This window comes from Bubalus bubalis, chromosome 13, assembly GCF_019923935.1.
Source record: "Bubalus bubalis isolate 160015118507 breed Murrah chromosome 13, NDDB_SH_1, whole genome shotgun sequence".
Classification (NCBI taxonomy): Eukaryota; Metazoa; Chordata; class Mammalia; order Artiodactyla; family Bovidae; genus Bubalus; species Bubalus bubalis.
In genome coordinates this window covers 68,858,443-68,881,478 of record NC_059169.1, presented here as the reverse complement: position 1 = coordinate 68,881,478, position 23,036 = coordinate 68,858,443, and the positions used below count along the sequence as shown (strand labels likewise).

At 47.5% G+C, this 23,036-nt stretch overlaps 1 protein-coding gene and 1 long non-coding RNA gene across 2 annotated transcripts in view; one reads left to right on the top strand and one right to left on the bottom strand.

The window, feature by feature from the left end:
- Positions 1-13,993, top strand: part of FAM124A (family with sequence similarity 124 member A) — an 83,990-nt gene extending 69,997 nt beyond the window's left edge. Inside the window, exon 3 of the mRNA XM_045162430.1 lies at positions 10,045-13,993. Within this exon, the coding sequence (XP_045018365.1) occupies positions 10,045-10,833 (789 nt within the window). The 3' untranslated portion in view covers positions 10,834-13,993. The remainder of the gene's footprint in view (positions 1-10,044) is intronic.
- Positions 13,994-18,241: 4,248 nt separating this feature from the next.
- LOC123328827 overlaps positions 18,242-23,036 on the bottom strand; it is a 47,837-nt gene continuing 43,042 nt past the window's right edge. The window contains exon 4 of the long non-coding RNA XR_006639914.1: positions 18,242-18,655. This is a non-coding gene — a long non-coding RNA (uncharacterized LOC123328827). The remainder of the gene's footprint in view (positions 18,656-23,036) is intronic.

Below are 23,036 nucleotides of genomic sequence, written 5' to 3'. Positions count from 1 at the left end.
CAAATGATTGAGAAAATTGGTTTCTCTCTTCAACAGCTACCCAGCTGTAACACCTCTCAGGCACACGTGGACCTTCTGGGGCCATTCCTTACCCACTCCCCAAGCTGCGACTCTTCACTCACACTTAAGCTCCTGTTGGATACTTGGATAGGGCGTGTGCTGAGCAAGCTCTCCCGTGTGAGGCACAGAGCTTTGCAGAGATGATCACTAACCAGAGAAGCACAGCACAGAGTCAGATTGGCTGAGTTGGGGGTCCCGGGGATGCTGAGCACAGAGCAGCCAGCCTTGGGGAGTGGATCACATCCCCAGGAGGAACCAGCTTGGCTCAGCACCTTCCTCACCAAATTCAGCAAGGTCCCCATGCACATAAAATGCACATAGAGGGCATCCCCAGTGGCTCAGTGATAAAGAATCCACCTGCCAGTGCAGGGGCCATGGGTTCAATCCCTGATCTGGGAAGACCCCACATGCTGTGGAGCAGCTAAGCCCATGTGCCTCAACTATTGCGCCTGTGCTCTAGAGCCTGAGGGGCCACACTGCTGAGCCCCTGTGCGCCCTACAGACCGTGCTCTGTGAGAGAAGCCACCACGATGAGAAGCCCACTCACCCCAACTAGAGGCACAGCCCCCTGCTCACCACAACTAGAGAAAAGCCCACGCAGCAATGGAGACCCAGCATGCCCCCCCCCCACAAAAAAAAAAAAAAAACGCACATAGACTGGTCTAGGGGAGTGTGATCTTTAGGAGAACCATACCTTACAACCTGGACTAAAAGCATTTTGCATTGTATTCTTTAAAAATCTGTAATTTAGACCATCAGAAATCTCTACAATTGCTGCTCTTGACCTTCAGCTCCCTAGGCCACCCTCAGCAGAACAGCTTGAGAATTTCAATATGCTGTACAGAGCCTGATGGACAGGAAGAGAAACAGCAGGTCATGGGTTCAAACACACACACACACCCCAACACACACACAGAATTAGAGACTGAAGATGAAAAGGATCAGTAATCCTCCCAGATTTCAAACAATACTACAAAGCTACAATAATCAAAACACCACAGGACTGGCACAAAAACAGACGTATAGATCGATGGAATAGAATAGAAAGCCCAGATTAAACCCACACACCTAAAGTCAATTAATCTTCGACACAGGAGGCAAGAATATACAATGGAGGAAAGTGGTACTGGGAAAGCTAGACAGTTGCTTGTAAACCAGTGAAGTCTGGACACTCACTCACACCATACAAAAAAAAACTCAAAATGGCTTAACGTAAAAGTCACTCAGTCGTGCCCAACTCTTTGTGACCCCATGGACTCTACAGTCCATGGAATTCTCCGGGCCAGAATACTGGAGTGGGTAGCCTTTCCTGTCTCCAGGGGATCGTCCCAACCCAGCTATTGAACCCAGGTCTCCTGCATTGCAGGCAATTCTTTACCAGCTGAGCCATGAGGGAAGCCTAAGAATACTGGAGTGGGTGGCCTATCCCCTTCTCCAGTGGATCTTCGTGACCCAGGGATTAAACTGGGGTCTTCTGCATTGCAGGTGGATTTTTTACCAACTGAGCTATCAAGGAAACCCCAAAATGGCTTAAAGACTTATTAATAAATATAAGACATGACACCATAAAACTCCTAGACGAGAACATGGGCAAAACATTCTCTGACATAAATCAAAGTAATATTTCCTTAGGTCAGTCTCCCAAGGCAGAAGAAATAAAAATAAACAAACAGGACCTGGTTTTTGCACAGCAAAGGAAACTGTAAACAAAACAAAAACACAGCCTATAGATTGGGAGAAAATATTTGCAAACAAGTGCTTAATTTCCAAAATATACAGACAGCTCATACAGTTCAATATTAAAAAAATAAAAAACAATCAAAGCCTTCCCTGGTGGCTCCATGGTAAAGAATCTGCCTGCTAATGCAGGAGACACATGTTTAATCTCTGATCTGGGAAGATCCCACATGCCACAGTGCAGCTAAACCCATGTGCCACAATTACTGAGCCTGTGTTCTAGAGCCCAGGAGCCCCAACTACGGAAGCCCGTGTGCCCAAGAGCCTGTGATCCACAGGAGAAGCCACCCCAAAGAAAAAACTTGGGCACTGCAATTAGAGAGTAGCCCCCCAGTCTCTGCAACTAGAGAAAAAAAAGCCCATGCAGCAAGACCCAGCACAGCCAAAAATAAATAATTTACAAAACCAATCCAATCAAAAATGGGCAAAAGACGTACATAGACATTTCTCCAAAGACAACATACAGATGGCCAAAAAGCACATGAAAAGATGCTCAACACTGCTAGTTATTAGAGAAATGCAAGTCAAAATTACAATGAGGTATCACCACACAACAGTCAGAACAGCCATCATCAAATAATAAATGCTAAAGAGGGCATGGAGGAAAAGGAACCCTCCTACAATGTTGGTGGGAATGTAAGTTGGTACAGCCACTATGGAAAACATTATGGAGGTTCCTTAAAAAAAAAAATCAACTTACCTATGATCCCTCGATCTTACTCCTGGGCAATCTTATATCTGGAAAAGATGAAGACTCTAATTCAAAAAGATACATTCATCCCAGTATTCACTGCTGCACTGTTTACAATAGCCAAGTCATGGAAGCAATGTAAATGTCCATCAACAGATGAATGGATAAAGAAGATGTGGTACATATATACCATGGAATATCACTCAGTCACAAAAAAGAATGAAATAATGCCATTTGCAGCAACATGTATCGACCTAGAGATTATCATACTAAATGAAGGAAGTCTATTGTATGATATCACTTATACGTGGAATCTAAAATATGATACAGATGAACTTATTTATAAAACAGAAACAGACCCCTTGACATAGAAAACAAATTTACGGTTATCAAAGGGGAAGGCACGAGGGACGGATAAATTACGAGTCTGGGATTAGCAGATGCACCCTACATCTATAAAATAACAAAAAAGTGTTACCCCACGTCCAAGGTAAGAGAAACCCAAGTAAGACAGTAGGTGTTGCGAGAGGGCATCAGAGGGCAGACACACTGAAACCATACTCACAGAAAACTAGTCAATCTAATCACACTAGGACCACAGCCTTGTCTAACTCAATAAAACTAAGCCATGCTTGTGGGGCCACCCAAGACAGGCGGGTCATGGTGGAGAGGTCTGACAGAATGTGGTCCACTGGAGAAGGGAATGGCAAACCACTTCGGTATTCTTGCCTTGAGAACCCCATGAACAGTATGAAAAGGTAAAAAGATAGGACACTGAAAGAGGAACTCCCCAGGTCAGCAGGTGCCCAATATGCTACTGGAGATCAGTGGAGAAATAACTCCAGAAGTAATGAAGGGATGGAGTTAAAGCAAAAACAACACCCAGTTGTGGATGTGATTGGTGATAGAAGCAAGGTCCAATGCTGTAAAAAGCAATACTGCATAGGAACCTGGAATGTCAGGTCCATGAATCAAGACAAATTGGAAGTGGTCAAACAAGAGATGGCAAGAGTGAACGTCGACATTCTAGGAATCAGCAAACTAAAATGGACTGGAATGGGTGAATTTAACTCAGATGACATTATATCTACTACTGCGGGCAGGAATCCCTCAGAAGAAATGGAGTAGCCATCATGGTCAACAAGAGAGTCTGAAATGCAGTACTTGGATGCAATCTCAAAAACTACAGAATGATCTCTGTTCGTTTCCAAGGCAAACCATTCAATATCACAGTAACAAGTAACGCTGAAGAAGCTGAAGTTGAACGGTTCTAATGAAGACCTACAAGACCTTTTAGAACTAACACCCAAAAAAGATGTCCTTTTCATTATAAGGGACTGGAATGCAAAAGTAGGAAGTCAAGAAACACCTGGAATAACAGGCAAATTTGGCCTTGGAATACAGAATGAAGAAGGCAAAGGCTAATAGAGTTCTGCGAAGAGAACACACTGGTCATAGCAAACACCCTCTTCCAACAACACAAGAGAAGACTCTACCCATGGACATCACCAGATGGTCAACACCAAAATCAGACTGATTATATTCTTTGCAGCCAAAGATGGATAAGCTCTATACAGTCAACAAAAACAAGACCAGGAGCTGACTGTGGCTCAGATCATGAATTCCTTATTACCAAATTCAGACTTAAATTGAAGAAAGTAGGGGAAACCACTAGACCATTCAGGTATGACCTAAATCAAATCCCTTATGATTATACAGTGGAAGTGAGAAATAGATTTAAGGGCCTAGATCTGATAGATAGAGTGCCTGATGAACTATTAACTGAGGTTTGTGACATTGTACAGGAGACAGGGATAAAGACCATCCCCATGGAAAAGAAATGCAAAAAAGCAAAATGGCTGTCTAGGGAGGCCTTACAAAGAGCTGTGAAAAGAAGAGAAGCAAAAAGCAAAGGAGAAAGGAAAGATATAAGCATCTGAATGCAGAGTTCCAAAGAATAGCAAGAAGAGATAAGAAAGCCTTCTTCAGTGATCAGTGCAAAGAAATAGAGGAAAACAACAGAATGGGAAAGACTAGACATCTCTTCAAGAAAATTAGAGATACCAAGGGAACATTTCATGCAAAGATGGGCTCGATAAAGGACAGAAATGGTATGGACCTAACAGAAGCAGAAGATATTAAAAAGAGGTGGCAAGAATACACAGAAGAACTGTACAAAAAAGATCTTCATGACCCAAATAATCACAATGGTGTGCTCACTCACCTACAGCCAGACATCCTGGAATGTGAAGTCAAATGGGCCTTAGAAAGCATCACTACGAACAAAGCTAGTGGAGGTGATAGAATTCCAGTAGAGCTATTCCAAATCCTGAAAGATGATGCTGTGAAAGTGCTGCACTCAATATGCCAGCAAATTTGGAAAACTCAGCAGTGGCCACAGGACTGGAAAAGGTCAGTCTTCATTCCAATCCCAAAGAAAGGCAATGCCAAAGAATGCTCAAACTACCACACAATTGCACTCATCTCACATGCTAGTAAAGTAATGCTCAAAATTCTCCAAGCCAGGCTTCAGCGATACGTGAACCTTGAACTTCCAGATGTTCAAGCTGGTTTTAGAAAAGGCAGAGGAACCAGAGATCAAATTGCCAACATTGCTGGATCGAAAAAGTAAGAGAGTTCCAGAAAAACATCTATTTCTGCTTTATTGACTATGCCAAAGCCTTTGACTGTGTGGATCACAATAAACTATGGAAAATTCTGAAAGAAATGGGCATACCAGACCACCTGACCTGCCTCTTGAGAAACCTGTATGCAGGTCAGGAAGCAACAGTTAGAACTGGACATGGAACAACAGACTGGTTCCAAATAGGAAAAGGAGTACGTCAAGGCTGTATATTGTCACCCTGCTTATTATACTTCTATGCAGAGTACATCATGAGAAACACTGGGCTGGAAGAAGCACAAGCTGGAATCAAGATTGCTGGGAGAAATATCAATAACCTTAGATATGCGGATAACACCACCCTTATGGCAGAAAGTGAAGAGGAACTAAAAAGCCTCTTGATGAAAGTGAAAGTGGAGAGTGAAAAAGTTGGCTTAAAGCTCAACATTCAGAAAACGAAGATCATGGCATCCAGTCCCATCACTTCATGGGACACAGATGGGGAAACAGTGGAAACAGTGTCAGACTTTATTTTTGGGGGCTCCAAAATCACTGCAGATGGTGACTGCAGCCATGAAATTAAAAGACGCTTATTCCTTGGAAGGAAAGTTATGACCAACCTAGATAGCATATTGAAAATCAGAGACGTTACTTTGCCAACAAAGGTCCGTCTAGTCAAGGCTATGGTTTTTCCAGTGGCCATGTATGGACGTGAGAGTTGGACTGTGAAGAAGGCTGAGCGCCAAAGAATTGATGCTTTTGAACTGTGGTGTTGGAGAAGACTCTTGAGGGTGCCTTGGACTGCAAGGAGATCCAACCAGTCCATTCTGAAGGAGATCAGCCCTGGGATTTCTTTGGAAGGAATGATGCTAAAGCTGAAACTCCAGTACTTTGGCCACCTCATGCAAAGAGTTGACTCATTGGAAAAGACTCCGATGCTGGGAGGGATTTGGGGCAGGAGGAGAAGGGGACGACAGAGGATGAGATGGCTGGATGGCATCACTGACTCGATGGACATGAGTCTGAGTGAACTCCGGGAGTTGGTGATGGACAGGGAGGCCTGGCGTGCTGCGATTCATGGGGTCGCAAAGAGTCGGACACAACTGATCGACTGGACTGAACTGAACTCAGTCATGTCCGACTCTTTGTGACCCATGAACTGTAGCCCACCAGATCCTCTGTCCACGGAATTCTCCAGGCAAGAATACTGGAGTGGGTTGCCATTTCCTTCTTCAGGTGATCCTCCTGACCCAGGGATCAAACCCGGGTCTCCTGCATTGCAGGCCGATTCTTTGCCATCTGAGCCATCAGGGAAGCCGTAAAATAACAAAGGTTTACTGTATAGCATGGTGAATTATATTCAATTATCGTATAATAACAAAAATGGAAAAGAATCTGAAAAAGGATATATATATGCATCCCCTGGTGAGGCTCCTCTCAGCTCTCAGGGCTCACCTCTGCTTCAATGAGCCAGCCTTCGTGCAGGCTGTTTCTGTGCCTATGTGCCCTTCCATGCCATGCCCACTGCCTTCCAGTTGGCAGATCCCTCCTCCACTTTCCAAGGTTTTGTCCAAGCGTGACTTCTTAAGGCAAGCTTTTCCTACCCTCTCCCCATGCTGCCTCACCCCTCTATAAAGTCAACCCCCCTTCTCCTTTGCATTCCAATAGCGCTCACATATTGCTACTCACTTTATCATCATGAGAAACGCTGGGCTGGAAGAAGCACGGTCTGGAATCAAGATTGCTGGGAGAAATGCCAATTACCTCAGATATGCAGATGACACCACCCTTATGGCAGAAAGCAAAGAACAACTAAAGAGCCTCTTGGTGAAAGTGAAAGAGGAGAGTTAAAAAGTTGGCTTAAAATTCAATGTTCAGAAAACTAAAATCATGGCAAACAGATGGGGAAACAGTGGAAACAGTGAAAGACTTTATTTTCTTGGGCTCCAAAATCACTGCAGATGGTGACTGCAGCCATGAAATTAAAAGACGCTTGCTCCCTGGAAGAAAAGGTATGACCAACCTAGACAGCATATTAAAAAGCAGAGACATCACTTTACCAACAAAGGTCCATCTAGTCAAAGCTATGTTTTTTTCCAGTAGTCATGTATGGATGTGAGAGTTGGACTATAAAGAAAGCTGAGCGCCAAAGAATTGATGCTTTTGAACTGTGGTGTTGGAGAAGACTCTAAAGAGTCTCTTGGACTCCAAGGAGATCCAACCAGTCCATCCTAAAGGAAATCAGTCCTGAATATTCATTGGAAGGACTGATGCTGAAGCTGAAGCTCCAAAACGTTGGCCACCTGATGTGAAGAACTGACTCATTTGAAAAGACCCTGATGCTGGGAAGATTGAAGGCAGGTGGAGAAGGGGACAATAGAAGATGAGATGATTGGATGGCATCACCAACTCGAAGGACATGAGTTTGAGTAAGCTCTAGGAGTTGGTGATGGACAGGGAAGCCTGGCGTGCTGCAGTCCATGGGGTCACAAAGAGTCGCACACAACTGAGCGACTGAACTGAACTTATCATCATGGCTTACTTCAATACATTTGAATGTTGTGTTGTTACTTGTGGGCGTTCAATATCTTGTCTTATTCAAAATTATCTCTGCCTGGTCCTCCAGACCTTTTCCACATCAGAGCACATAGAAAATAATATTTACATGGCAAGAGGCTGCTGCTAAAAGAGACCCATATGTCAGCACACCTTTAATAACCCAGTCAAAGCTTAAGCAGTCCAGATGAGAAGCTCTGCAGGAAAGACCCTCATTTAATATTGATTGGAAAAAAAAGGAGTCAATAAGTCTATTTATAGGATTAAGAAATATCTGAAGTTAAGCAAAGATCTTAGGAATGAAAGGAATGATCCTATGGGGGAGGGGACATAATCAAGACTGAATATGAACCCAGCAAAAGGATAAGATTGTGGATTTCTTACCCAGGTGGTCAGGGCCTCCTGACCACTACTAGACTCCAGCCCCAAGCTGACCCACAGCACTGCCTTCCTCGCACCTGGTCTCTAATCATTCAAACTGCTGGCTTCCTGCCCCTCACAACTCCCTCGCTTGCCTGCCAAGTGTCAGCCTCTGTGTGTCTTGGCCTCCCTCTCCCACCCAGCCTCCTCTCTACCTGCGCCTCCCGCTAGAAGCACAGCCGCCCATCTCCATGCCCGCCTCCAGGGACACTCCTCTGCTCCACAGACAGGCATGGCCTCTCCCCTCTCCAGCCCGGCACTGTGCGTGTCATCACAGGCTTCTGTCTGAGTTCTTTTTGTCTCCTGTCCTTTCAATGAAATGTGCTTGCTGTGGTTAAAAACAGTCCTTCTCACTGTAGTTTCCCCTCCTTTACCTGTAACAGGTACAAGTAAGTGTACAGGATGTTGAACTAAACTTCCCAAGTAGTTGTGGGAAGACCAGGTTCCTGTGTAACAGAGAGACGGGGATGTGTGCTGTCCAGGGTAGGGCCAGGGTCTCGTAGTCTTGCAGAGAGCCGGGAACTATCCCTTGGAGTAAACTGCACTCGGGTGTTTAAAAAAAAATTCTTTCCTTATTTGGAAATTCATAAATGAAATTTATTGAGAGCAGAAGGAGAGGGGGGCGACAGAGGATGAGATGGTTGGATGGCATCACTGACTCAACGGACATGAGTTTGAGCAAGGTCCGGGAGATGGTGAAGGACAGGGGAGCCTGACGTGCTGCAGTCCGTGGGGTCCCAGTCAGACACAAAAGAGCGACTGAACAATAAATGAAATGATCCTAAACAGAACCAGAATCACTGTCCCCACATCCATTATTTAACTGAAATTTTGCATAGTAAGTTTGGCCCAGAGGCCTGGGGAGCAGACCGGGGGGAACACCTCAGAGCAGCAGCCCCAGGTGGGAACATACATTGGAAGAAAGGTTCCCAATTAATTCTGTGCAACAGAAACTCCTGCAGAGCTGCAGGGAAGCTGGGGGAGAGAACAGGAGGTCAGGGCTGAGCTGCTGAAGGATGAAACTGTCTGAGCCCCGGGGGCTTGCCCTTGCCCCTGTGGGGCATCCACGGGACTGGTCAGTAGTTAGCTGCCCCCTTGCCCTTACAGTTTCTGAAAGGGGACACAGAGGAGTCAGTGGTTCCTAAAGCAAGTCAGTACATGCCGATTTCCTGATATCCCCTCGCTCACCAAAGGTTTACCGCCCTGAACCAAGGGCCAGCCCTGGGATGTGTCCTGATGGCCATACGTGCACTAGGATCAAGCCCATCCTGACATTTCCACCCTGTTGGTCGGGAGCACGTCCAAACGCTGGGGCTTTGGCCAGAGGGAGGCAGACCCTTCGAGCATCCTTTGTACTCGGAATGGTAACCCCTGTGAACTCTGTCCCGCTCAGCCAGGCCTCAGGCTTGTGGCTAATCCACGGAGCATCCTCGAGTGTGCGCTGGAAGAGGTCCTATTCCCTGTCGTGACAAGGGCCTGCCTCTCCTCCTGGGTTCGGGGACGTCTGCTCAGACTGAGAAGTCCGACCTGTCTTCCCCCAAGCTCTGCGATCTCTGTCTTCACTTTAGAATTTGGAGAATGAAATTTATGTATGTATGTGTGTGTCTGACTCTTTGCGACCCCACCAACTGGGGTCCCACCAGGCTCCTCTGTCCATGGGATTCTCCAGGCAAGAATACTAGAGTGGGTTGCCATTTCCTCCTCCAGGGGATCTTCCCCACACAGGGAGCAGGGATCGAACCCCTGTCTCTTACATGTCCTGCATTGGCAGACGGGTTCTTTACCACCAGGGCACCTGGGAAGCCCCAGTGACATTTCTGGCGGCGCTTTATTACCGAGACAGTTCTGGAAGTTTCCAATCATCAGTGTGTTTCATGTTCTGTTTAGCAGTGAATCCCCGTTGCCCTGTGGACCCCCAGCCCGGCACTGATAACGATGTCCCCTCTTGCCCCTGCAGGCACAGAAGGGGCACAGGAAGCGCCCTAAACCCGGCAGGGCTCACCAGGCCTCTGAGCAGAAACCGTGCTCCACGTCTTCCCCGCGCGCCACTGCGCAGAGCCAGACCTCAGGCCGCCACCCGCAGCCGCCACTGGACGCGTCACACCCAGGCCTCGGCCAGGCAGGTCCGTCTACCAGGCACCCGCAGGAATTTGCCAGACGAGCCACCAGCCCTCCCAGCCTCCCCTGGTCTTTCCAGCGAAGCAAGTCCTTGTTTTGTCTGCCCACCGGAGACCCCTTCCCGGCCTCCGCGGCGGAAGCGCAGCTGTCTGTAAGCATAGGCGGCAGGGGGCAGAGGGCGCCGGAGCGGGGGCGCGGCCACCTCCTCTCCATCGATGACCTGGAGGGGGCCCAGGAGACGGACGTGGACACCGGGCTGCGGCTCTCCTCCTCCGATCTGTCTGTGGTCTCTGCCTACTCGGCACCCAGCAGGTTCTGCAGCCCCGAGGAAGCGCCGCACCCCCCAGAACGAGGCAGCGGCCTCTGGTCAGAGCGCAGGGGCTTCAGAGAAGGACCCCTGCCCACTGCGGGCGGCGAGACTGCGGGGGCCTCCTGGGCCACCCTGCCTCTCTTCAAAGGGCCCACAGCTGTCACCGCTCCCCCAGCTTCGGACACTTCCTCGCTCACAGAGTCACCCCCGGAACTCCCTTCCGATGCCCCCCAGGCCCGGCAGACTGGCAGAGACGTCCTGGCACCCTCAGTGCCGGCCGGATGCGGAGACAATGACACGGAGGAATTCTACATCTGAGCACCCTCCGCTCGTGTCTTTCAGAGCCACAGGCTCAGGTCCCACCTTGCCCTTCTGGGGTCTGCGTGCCATCCGTGTTCTCAGCCCCGCTTCCCCAGGTCCGTCCAGAGTCTGATGATCTGTCTCATGGGTCCTTAACACCCTTGCCCGGCACCCTTTCTCACCCATGAGGTGGTGTATTTCTAGGGGCTCAATGGCATTTTAAAAGTCGATAAAGATACTGGGATTTTTATGCAAATAAATTCTCAACGAATTTTTAGGTCATAAAATATATTTTTTAAATACTCAATTCCATTTGGGAAACGGTTTAATGCACTTACATAATTTAAATGCTTCCTATAATTATTTGAAAAGAAAACCTAGTCAGCTGGAGCTGATGGCATAATTTTTCATGACGTGAAGGAAAAACGACTAAAGCCAAAATGCTGAATGTGAGCAAGATAGCAAGCGACTTGGAGGAGAGGTCAGTGCTCGTGATGTTCACCTCAGTGGATTCTCCGTTTCTGTTTACCCTACCAGGGAGCAGTGGCCCTGAGGATTGCCAGGAAGTGTTACAGTGAAAAGAGTCACCTTAGTAAAACAGTGGATACATATCCGACCACAGTAATACCTCGCTTCAGCACTGTCACTCCAGTGATGCCACGCACCATCCAAAAATCAGCATGTACGCAAAAGTGGCTAATAAGCTTTATACAGATTGAGCCCCAACAACAGACTCTTGGTGCATTTAAAATATGCTGTGTGCTCCAAGAACTAGATTTGAATGCGCTTTTCAAACACATTCACTGTAACAAGTCGGAGTCTACAGAAGACCACCACCTGGATTTATTTGGACCACTGAGGAAAAATCGTTCTTTGGGGTTACAGGATAGCAGGATATTAGACTTAGTGGGTAGGTATTCGTAAGATGCTTCCATTTTTAAATCTACAATCTAAGGGCTATCTAGACATATATGTAAATGGGGCCACTTTTTATACTGCTTTCTCCAGTAAACATGCATTGTCATTTTTTCCTTTTTAAACAATTTGTAACTATTTTAACTGGCATTTTCATTGCACTGAGTAGTAAATGCCCTCCCCTGTTCTGCAAGCGGGAAGCTTTACACAAGATGCTGTCCTGAACCAACACTGCTGCATGAGTGCAGAGGAGCCTTAGTTAAAGCTGGAGCTCTGACCTGACCTTGGTCTTGCCTGTGGTTGCCTGCTTCTGTCGCAGCGTGAAAGAAAGAAAAGAAAGTGAAATCACTCAGTTGTGTCCGACTCTTTGCGACCCCATAGACTGTAGCCTAGCAGGCTCCTCTGTCCATGGGATTTTCCAGGCAACAGTACTGGAGTGGATTGCCATTTCCTTCTCCAGGGAATCTTCCCAACCCAGGGCTCGAACCCTCATCTCCCACATTGTAGACAGATGCTTTACCGTCTGAGCCACCAGGGAAGTCGCAGCGTGAATGGTATTCAGATCTCACGTCTCTCCCACTCCAGCAAGGGAATGTTTACAGTCCCCACCTTAGGGACTCGGCAGTGCCAAGTGCTGGCATTGGAGCCACACCACGCTGTCCCTGGTTGCCGTGCACCTTTGGAGAAGAGTGTGGACTTGCCGTGCTCCCGTCCCACCCTGGTGCTCTGCGCCTGGATGGCTCATGGCCAGCTTACACCTCCCTGGAAGTGCCCACGCCAGCCCAGACGGGGCTTCAGAATCCTCCTCGACACAATCCTCCCCAACACAATCCTCCCAGCAGCCCTCACTAGGCATCACACTTGAGCCAAAGTCTTTGCCGTCCCTGTAGTGAGAACCTTCTCTCCTACCCCAAACAGCCCGGATACTCCAGGACTGCTGTTGTTTAGTCACTTAGTTGTGTCCGACTCTTTGTGACCCTATGGACTGTAGACTGCCAGGCTCCTCTGCCCATGGGATTCTCCAGGCAAGGATACTGGAGTGGGTTGCCATGCCCTCTCCAGGGGATCTTCCCAACCCAGGGATCAAACCTGTGTCTTCTCTGTCTCCTGCATTGGCAGGTGGATTCTTTACCACTGAGCCACCAGGGAAGCCCTTCCAGGACTACAGATTACAATACTGTACTCTGATTTAAGTACATAAAATTATTTTCTAATTCTATACCAGGAGTGAGCAAACTTTTTATAAAGGGCTAAATAATAAATATTTTAGTCTTTGCCAGTCATACGGTCTCTGTCGAAACTACTGAACTCTGTCATGATAGTGTGAAAGCCAAGGATATGTAAATGAAGGGAAGTGACTGAGTTCCAAGAAAATTTACTTCACAAGAACAGGTGGAGGGTCAGACTTGGCCCAAGAGCCATAGTTGGCCAGCCCTTGTGTTCCACTGAGGTTGACTTGAGACTTGAGATCTCAGCCACAGTCAACGATGAAGAATGGAGGTCTGCATCCCTCTGCAGCTGTGATGCCCAAGACCAAGAAAACACGCTCCTGGGACCACGCTGATGACTACAGAACCACAGAGCTCAGAGCAGTGCGGGGCTTCTTGCCGCAGAGATGATGCCTAGAAAGCCACTGGCAGTCTACCTGCTGCTCGGAAACGGGACTCACAGCCTGCAGCTGAGGATGCAAAGCAACATGCTAACCATTCAGGTGTTGACGTAGCCTCCAAGGACCAGGAGGCAAGCTCAGGACAGCAAAGTCACTGGGGTATCATGAGTGGACTGTCAGCCAGGCAATGGCTCTTCCAGTCTTCACCCTTCAGCAGCACCCTTAGCTCCGAATACTCACACACGCCCGCTACGGATGCTTCAGAGCCAACTCGGGTGCAGTCTGCCTTCACCCTTTTTCTCACTGAGCCCTCACCCCAGCACAGTGCAGTCTACCAAACTGAGTGACAGCAAAGGATGTCAGCAAACCTTTTCCATAACAGGAAATGCAAGACATCCCCATAACATGAGAAGGGGAGAGAAGCCCAGCGCAGACCACACTCAGACACTCCCCTCCCTGCAGACAGCAGTCTCTCTGGGGAGGAGGAGCCCCAGAGGGAGCTGGGGCTCAGCTCCCTTTGCTGACCCGCCTCGAGCGCTATCCTCATCCAGGAGGGCTCCTGATACTCCCTGGTGGATCCTGACCCTTTCAGATTATTATTGTGATAGATGCTGGCTGTCATACAGTAGGTGCTCAATAAATTTTGTCAATTTTTAAAAGCTGCAGTCATCTCATAAATTATTTTTCTCCTGGAAAAGAAAATTCTTGATGGAAGATCTATATTTTAGCTGTAGTTTGTTGTTGTTTAACGGATAAAATGTGTCCTTGACCTTGAATTTCTCTCCCCAGCATTGCCCCAGGGGTCGTGTTAATAAGTACCCCAGTCTAGCTCACAGGCCATCCCTTACTTGCCCCTTTTCCAAATAAGACTCCCCAGATTACTGCTCACAGTCCCACCATGGTCTCACCTGTGGTGTAGTGGTGTTAGTCACTCAGTCGTGTCCAACTCTCTGCGACCCCATGGACCAGGCTCCTCTGTCCATGGAATTCTCCAGGCCAGAATACTGGAGTGGGTTGCCATTCCCTTCTCCAGGGGATCTTCCCAACCCAGGGATTGAACCCGGGTCTCCTGCATTGCAGGCGGATTCTTTACCATCTGAGCCACCAGGAAGATCCACTTAGTATCCACTAGTATCGCTACTTGGTATCTGCTTTAAAGGGCAAATGTTTCTTGGGGGTCCCTAATGGACTAAGCCCTACAGAAACTATCCTGGGTCACCCCGGTTGGGTCTCCCGTGGAGGAGAGTGGTGAGCCCCTGAAGAGACTTTTGCGATGGTGAAGGGGCTGATGTGCAGTGACCACAGTGGTGGTAGCACCGGGGGCTGCTTAATCCCTGAGACCCAAGGACAGCAGGGCAGTCACGTGGAAGCCTGCTGAGCTGCACCGTCCAGCGCCTTCCGGGTGAGGCCAAGTGTTTACTTGTATCCGGAAGACCCTGGAGCCCATGGCTGATCTCTTTAGCCCCTTCGTCAAACAGGAGAAATCCAAGTACTTCCTGTTCCCCTACTGGGCCTTCTGTAGATGAATGAATTCTCCAATCCACCAGGTAAGAGGCACCTGAGTAGACTCATAGAATTTCTAGAAGAGATTTTTTTTGAGAGCAAATAAAAACTGTTGAGAGCTTCTCCCTCGCAAGGCCTCAGAACACTAATCAGAGCCACTTCTGGCCAGTGATCCCAAGTCCAAATTTCAGGAGAACAGTGGGAATAGCTGGATGGCCACCTCCCCGTGCCCCCCACCCTTCCGACCTCCACCCCTGCCCAGGGTCACATTGCTCCACATTCTTGGTCTGAACATGAATATGCCCCTCAATGATCTGCAGTATTCCACTCCTCTTTAATTCTCTGGAAACACAACTGATCAGATACTATTAGATGCTTGAAGAAACAAGAAATTGACGTGAATAAAAATGGCTTCTCAAAGGAAACATCTTTTCTCACAGTTATAACACATGGATTCAAGAAGAGTCAAGAACCTGAATTTAAAGGTTTTTTTATAGAATTACATTCTTCCAACTTCCACGGAAGGCTTTTTTACAAAATGGCTTTGAATGGCATAACTTCTCTGAGTGAATAATGGAAGCAAACATTAATGGTAATTAATGTTGGCACCTTTGGGTCTTTTTAAAAGTCAGTTTCTATTTCACAGGTGTGATAACTGTTGTCCAGTTATGTGCCCAACATTAGGGCAGTATGTTCATTTCAGACAGAAGTCACCAGGCACTGGGGAAGCTGAAAAGCCCCTTCCCCGTGCCCCCGTAACACACCCCCTAAACTCTCCATCTGTGAGGAGGGTCCCACCTCCCGCTCTCCCGGATGCTGTCACTAATGCAGCTGCTTCCATGGGGGACACATGGCCCCCAGTTGACCTGATCTGGTTCAGACTCGCCTCATCTTATTTGAAACATTGATTTTGTGAAAGAAGCCAACCAGGCTCCCCTAGGTTAGCTTTGCCCAGGCCCTAGAACTATACCCAGAGCATTGTGGAGAGGAGCAACTCGAAACGTGCTTAGCACAGTCCAAGAAGTACCCGGTTATAAGAAACACTTTTAGGCCAGATCGCCTGGCTAAGGATGGCTGCAGGAAAGCTTTGGTGCCACCTAGTGGCCGCCATGCCCAGGAGGGCCAGTGATTGCCCTTTCCTTTGCAGAAGACTCCGCCCCGATGAACATGGGAGGTGCTTTACTTCCATTTATTATTCTGCATTTAATTATTTTATTTCCACAAGGTATTGAAGACACTGAAATTGCAGTGACATAAGACGATGCAAAGAGAATTAGGAAATAGGGGCTAAGGGAAAGAAAGAGCAGAAATACGCCAACGGTAAAGAAAACTGCTGCAGATGAATTTCCTAGAAGCCAAAGCAAAAAGGGAAATGTGAGCAGCATAGTGGTTCATGTTTATTAATATAATAAGAAACCCTAGTGACACTGTCCTATTTCATTGTAATTTAAGTTGCCTCAATGCTATGTCTCAAGAGAAACCCAAGTTTTTCTTAGCAAAGAGGTACACTTATCTATCACTTTCTCCTCACAGACTGAGAATGAATTTACGGTTACCAGGGCAGAAGGGATGGGGAGGAGGGATAGATTGGGATTTGGGGATTGACATGTACACACTGATGTATGTAAAATGAATAACCGGGCTTCCCTGGTGGTCCAGTGGTTAAGAATCCACCTTGCAATGCAAGGGACATCGGTTCACTCTCTGGTCCCAGAAGATGCCTCAGAGCAACTAAATTATTAAGAGCAACCACAATTATTAAGCCTGTGCTCTAGAGCTTGAGTCTGTGAGTCTGGGAGCCCTAGAATCCATGCTCTGCAACAAGAGAAGTCACTGTAATGAGAAGCCCGTGTAGCACAACCAGACAATAGCCCCTGCTCGCTGCAACTAGAGAAAACCCTCCTGCAGCAACAAAGACCCAGAACAGCCAAAAATAAATGAATATTTTAAGGAAAAAAAAAAAAAAGAACAACAAGGACCTAGCACAGGTGAGCTCTGCTTAATATTCTGAAATAACCTAAATGGAAAAAAGAATTTGAAAAACGACAGGTAACATGTATATGCATAACTGAATCACTCTGCTGTATATCTGAAACGAATACAACATTGTCAATCAGCTATACTCCAATATAAAAATAAAATCACTTTCTCAGAAGGGGGTTTTCATGAGGGAGTTTCTCTGTAGGGTGATAACTTTGGTCCAAGTTGGCAGCTTTCCTTGACTGAAGGATTGAGTTTACAAAGGCTGGAGGGGTGGACACAACCTCATGCTTTGGGTGAGCCTCCCTGGACATCTCCAGTCACACTGTGGGAAGAGGGCAACTTGGCCCTGGGCAGGAAGCCTGGAAGCTGGCCTCCTCTGGTCTCTTGAGACCAGATCTGTTTGGCAAATGGAGAGCCACTGGTGAGACTGACATCCTCCTGGGAGAGTGCAGGCTCTACCCGTGGTTCTAGCCTGTGTGGATAGAGAGCCCTTGACTAGCCCCCTGCACCCTCATCCACATTCTGCCCTTCCCAAAGTTACCGTCAAGTCTCTAATGGCGCCCCCTCGTGGTTAAAAGGCCTTCTAGCACTTTGAAAACTGTGAGTTGCGGACTCTTTATTGGAGAAGGAAATGGCAACCCACTCCAGTGTTCTTGCCTGGAGAATCCCAGGGACGGGGGAGCCTGGTGGGCTGCCGTCTATGGGGTCGCACAGAGTCGGACACGACTGAAGTTACTTAGCAGCAGCAGCTCTTGACTCTTTGAGACCCCATGGACTGTAGCCCGCCAGCCGCCTCTGTCCATGGAATTCTCCAGGAAGAATACTGGAGTGGGTTGCCATTCCCTTCTCCAGCGAATCTTCCTGATGCAGGGACTAAAGAGTCTCCTGCATTGCAGGCAGATTCTTTACCATCTGAGTCACCTGGCAAGCCCTTTGACGCCCTTTCATAAATCCCCTCAACCCACCCTCCACTGAGATTCCTGAAAAAGTGATAAGAATTCCATTCCCTGCACCTCTTTCTTCATTGATCTGAGTAAATTTATTTATTCATTCAACAAGTATTTACTAAGTCCCACTATGTGTCGAGGCTTCCCAGGTGGTGCAGTGGTAAAGAATCCTCCCACCAGTGCAGGAGATGCAAGAGACGTGGGTTTGATCCCTGGGTCAAGAAGATCCCTTGGAGTTGGAGATGGCAACCAACTCCAGTATTCTTGCCTGGAAAATTGCATGGACAGAGGAGCCTGGTGGGCGACAGTCCATTGGGTCAGAAAGAACTGGACACAACTGAACGCACACACACGCACACTGTGTGTCAGGCAGGGGGCTATTTGAGCCTTTTTTTTTTTTTTTTTTAATTGGAGTGGCCAAAAAGTTGGTTCAGGTTCTTCTTTAGGAGCTTATGAAACCCAAATGAACTTTTGGCCAATAATTTCTAGGAGAGATTTATTTGAAGAAATATTACAACATATAAAAACTACATAGACAATTTCCACTCATATGCTGGTAAATTCGGTATAACAATAAAAAAAAGAAACCTTTTATGATCCAGGATGCACAAAGTACTGCACAGTTTGATCACTAAGTCAAATCAGGGTACAAGCAAACCACACGGAACAGTTTTGTATCAGCCCAGGGGACCTGGGATTGAATGGGAGAGACATAATCTCATCCTACTCCCGTCATGACTAGTTATTCTTCCCTGTAGATTTTATACAGGTGGCTCAGACGGTAAAGAATCCGCCTACAATGCAGGAGACCTGCTCGGGTTCAATCCATGGGTCAGGAAAATTCCCTGGAGAAAGGAATGGCAACCTATTCCAGTATTCTTACCTGGAAAATTCCAAGGACAGAGAAACCTGGTGGGCTACAGTCCATGGGTTTGCAAAGAGTCAGACATGACTGAGTGACTAACACTTTGCTTCATAGATTTTACAACCCTCCTAAAGAATCTAACCCAGTTACATATACAGAGCCTCAGGTTTTGGCATCAGGTTAATCTGGCTTCCCATTCTGACCCCACCACTCTGACCACCCCTTCCCACTCTGACCCCATCACTTTGGGAACCCAGGGCAAAGTTAATTAACTTCTCTGAGCCTCAGTTTTATCATCTGTAAAATATGGATGACAACACCTACCCTGGAGGGTCACTATGAGAATTAAGTTACATAATTTGTGTGGAGGGCTTCCCTGGTAGCTCAGCTGATAAAGAATCTGCCTGCAATGCAGGAGATCCTGGTTTGATTCCCAGGTGGGGAAGTTCCCCTGGAGAAGGGAGAGGCTACCCACTCCAGTATTCTTGGGCTTCCTTGGTGGCTCCGATGGTAAAGAATCCATCTGCAATGCTGGAGACCTGGGTTCAATCCCTGGGTTGGGAAGATCCCCTGGAGGAGGAAATGGCAACCCACTCCAGTATTCTTGCCTGGAGAATCCCATGCACAGAGGAGCCTGGTGAGCTACAGTCCATGGGGTTGCAAACAGTCGGACACAGCTGAGTGACTAAGCACAGCACAGTTTGTGAGGAAGTCGCTGTACTGCCTGCAGCACAGCGGCATTTCGTAAAGGCAGATGCTCTTTCCCTTCCCTCGGGCTTCATAGCAGCCCTGTGCTCTGCTCAGCTGACATCCGCCTCCTTCACAGACTGCTCAGTGCCAGGAGGACAGACAGGGTTTGGTTTCAACATACTCTATAATCCGCGATTCCACCATCACCTCTCCACGGTCTCTCTGGACAGACTCCACCAGATCGTCATCTTTCAGATCCCATCGGAAAGTCATCTTTCCATCATCACACCCTCCATCCACCTCCCTGGCTTGTCTCTCTTCTGCATCTCAAGCCACTGTCAGCAAAACCAAACTCTGGTGCTTGTTACCACTCAGCAAGAAAGCTGTTCTTTCTCCCAGCTCCCCAGTTCTGAGCTGCCCTTCCCTAAACACCCTCTCTCCCCACAGCTCCCCACCTGATCCCCCAAGCCTACAAAACCTGTGCTCCCTTCTCTTAGCCAGTTCCCCATCTCTACACTCCCCTCCTCCCTCGTGGGTTCCAGGCCCACCGACCCCCCCTGGAGCCCAGGGCTGACTGGCTCACTGTGGCCTCCGCGGCATCTGCAACCCCCGCCCCACCCTCTTGCCTCACCTGTCGGGCCCCCAAGTCGAGCTGTCCTGCGCTTTTGCTGTTTCCACTCCGAAACTGCCAGACCACAGGCAGTCCACCCACCCACGGCTACTCGGCCCACTTTCACTGCATACTTACATGTCTCAATTGTTCCAACGTGTTCCAACTTCCTGAATGCTCTCTAAACTCTGCCTGCATGACTCCCAGACTAACCTTGGCCCAGAACCATCCATCACCCCTGCAGGCCCCCACCTGACCCCATAAGATGGGAGTGATTCCAACGAGGTCACAAGCAACAAGGGACCGATGCATAGAAGAGACCTACCGCCTGCTCCTCTGCCCTCAGAAGTTGTCTGAAGACTGAAAATGCAACCGGGGGCAATGGAGGAAAAACGGGTGAGCGTAGCAAGGAGACCACTCATCCTCTTGCCACACCAAGAGTTAGTCCCACTTCCTGCAAAACGAGCCTCCGGTGCCCAGAGCAAGTCAACCAGCCCAGGCCAGCGGCTCTGCCACTCTCCTTGGCCAGAAAGCTCACAGCAGTCTGGGCCTGTGTTTACCCCAAGCTGGTTCTGCAGACCCACAGTGGCCTCTTTGCTCCTTTGGTGGGTGTCAGAGCTCACAGCCATGCCCAGGCTTCCGGGAGTGTCCCCAAGCACGGCTGTGCCCCGTTGGGATGCCCTGAACTGCTGCCGCTGTGTAGGGGGGGCACTTCCGGGTGCCTGTAACCCAACCATGTGTAACTGTGACCATCCCCAGGGACTCTGCCTGGTCACAGCTCTGTACTGGGTCTCACCCAGCCTTTGCACTCAGATTAGGTAAGCACTAGTCCCTTCACACTCAGGCACACCCCGTCCTGCGGGTCAGACCTGAGCTTTCAACTACCTGCTGTATAACGCCCTAGTGGACGTCTGGTTCCTCCATGTCCCCCAATCAACAAGACCCACGTTAAACTACTGCCACAGCTTCACACGCCTGAAAGGACCAGCTCCTTCTTCTCCAGGATTCCTCAGTTCTGTGTAATGGTTTCGTCTCTCTCCTCGTCATTCACATTCGAAAACCCAGAGCAAAGCACCCAAACAGATTAGTAGAAAGAAACGGGATTTTGGAGTCAACCTACCCAAATTTGAGCGTCATCACTTTCTGCCTGAGGACCCCAGGTGGCGCAAGTGGTAAATAACTCACCTGCCAATGCAGGAGATATAAGAGATACCGGTTCCATCCCTGGGTCGGGGAGATCCCCTGGAGGAGAGCATGGCAACAACTCACTCCAGTATTCTTGCCTGAGAATCCCATGGACAGAGGAGCTTGGCAGGCTACAGTCCATGGGGTTGCAAAGAGTCAGACACGACTGAAGCGACTTAGCACAGACACTTACTGCCTGTGTGACCCAAATCAAAGGCACTGCATTTCTCGCCCTTGCTTTCCTCCTTTGCAAAGTGGCATGAATCAGAGCTGGTCCAGGCTAGGCAAGGGAGCCACTCACCTCAGAGGCAAAATTTAAGAGGGTGCCAAAAAACTCGCCCAGCAAGACTAAGAGTATTTTAACGAAAAAGCTCTTTGTCTAGGGTCATTCTGAGCAATCAGTGAAATCAAGAGGCAAACCCTGGCACAACAAGAGGTCATTTTTCAAATCAGCCAAAGTTTTAAAATTAATACACAATTTATGTTTATACATGGCTGTTAGCAGTAATTGGTACAATATTTTTGGAAAGAAGTATGGCAATAGATATGTCAGTAGCCGCAGAAATGCTCAAGGATTGTAATTCACTTTCCAGGACTCACTCTTAAGAAAATTATCTAAAACAGAGGTAAAAACATGCTTCTGTTTATCATGCAGAATTTATAATAGCAAATCATTCAGAAACAACCTGAATGTGTATGTATATATATATACACATATATAATACATAAATATAAGTACATATATAGATATATATACATTTTTCTTGATCATGTAAAACAACGCAGAGAAAAACAGATTGTAAAGAAGCATGTCAAGCATTTTTCCAAAGAGGAAATGAAGGTGGCCTGCAGGCACATGAAATGGCTGATTCAAGTTGATGTATAACAAAAACCATCACGATATTGTAAGGTAATTACCCTCCAATTCAAATTAATTCAAAAGAAAAGATGCTCAACATTGCTAATCATCAGAGAAATGCAAATCAAAACCACAAGAAGGTATCACCTCACACACATCAGAAAAGCTACCACCAGAAAGACCACAAGTAACAAATGTTGGCCAGGATGTAGGGAAAGGGTGTTGGCGGAAAAGTGGAAAATCACTGTTGGTGGAAAAGTAAATTGGTTCAGCCACTGTGGAAAACGGTATGGAGGTTTCTCAAAAAACTGAAACTGGAACTACCACATGACTCAGCAATTTCACTCCCGGGTCTATATTTGAGGGAAACAAAAACACTAATTTGACAAGATACACGCACTCCAATGTTCGTCGCAGCATTATTTGCAATTGCCGAGGTATGGCAGCAACCTAAGTGTCCATCAACAGGTGAATGGATAAAGTCGATGTGGTACATACATACAGTGGAATACTATTCATCCATTAAAAAGAATGAAATAAAGCCATTGCAGCAACATGGATGGACCTAGCGAGTGTCATACTGAGTGAAATAAGCTAGAGAAGGGGAAATACCATGACACCCCGTATACGTGGAATCTAAAAAGAAATGATACAAATGAACCTATTTACAAAACAGAGACTCACAGACAGGAAATGAACTTATGGTTGCCAAAGGGGAAGGGATAGTTAGGGACTCTGGGAAGGTCATGTACACGCTGCTATATTTAAAATGTATAACCAACAAAGACCTATGATATAGCACATGGAACTCCACTCAATGTTATGTGCCGGCCTGGATGGGAGGAGGATTGGGGAGAATACATACATGTACATGTATGGCTGAGGTCCTCTGCTGCTCACCTGAAACGACCACAGCTTTATTAATTGGCTATACCCCAATACAAAATTAAAAGTTTATTAAAGTTACAAAAAAAAAAAAGAAAAAGATGTATACACACACAATGGAATACTACTCAACCATAAAAAGAGAGTGAAATTTTGCCATTTGCAACAAT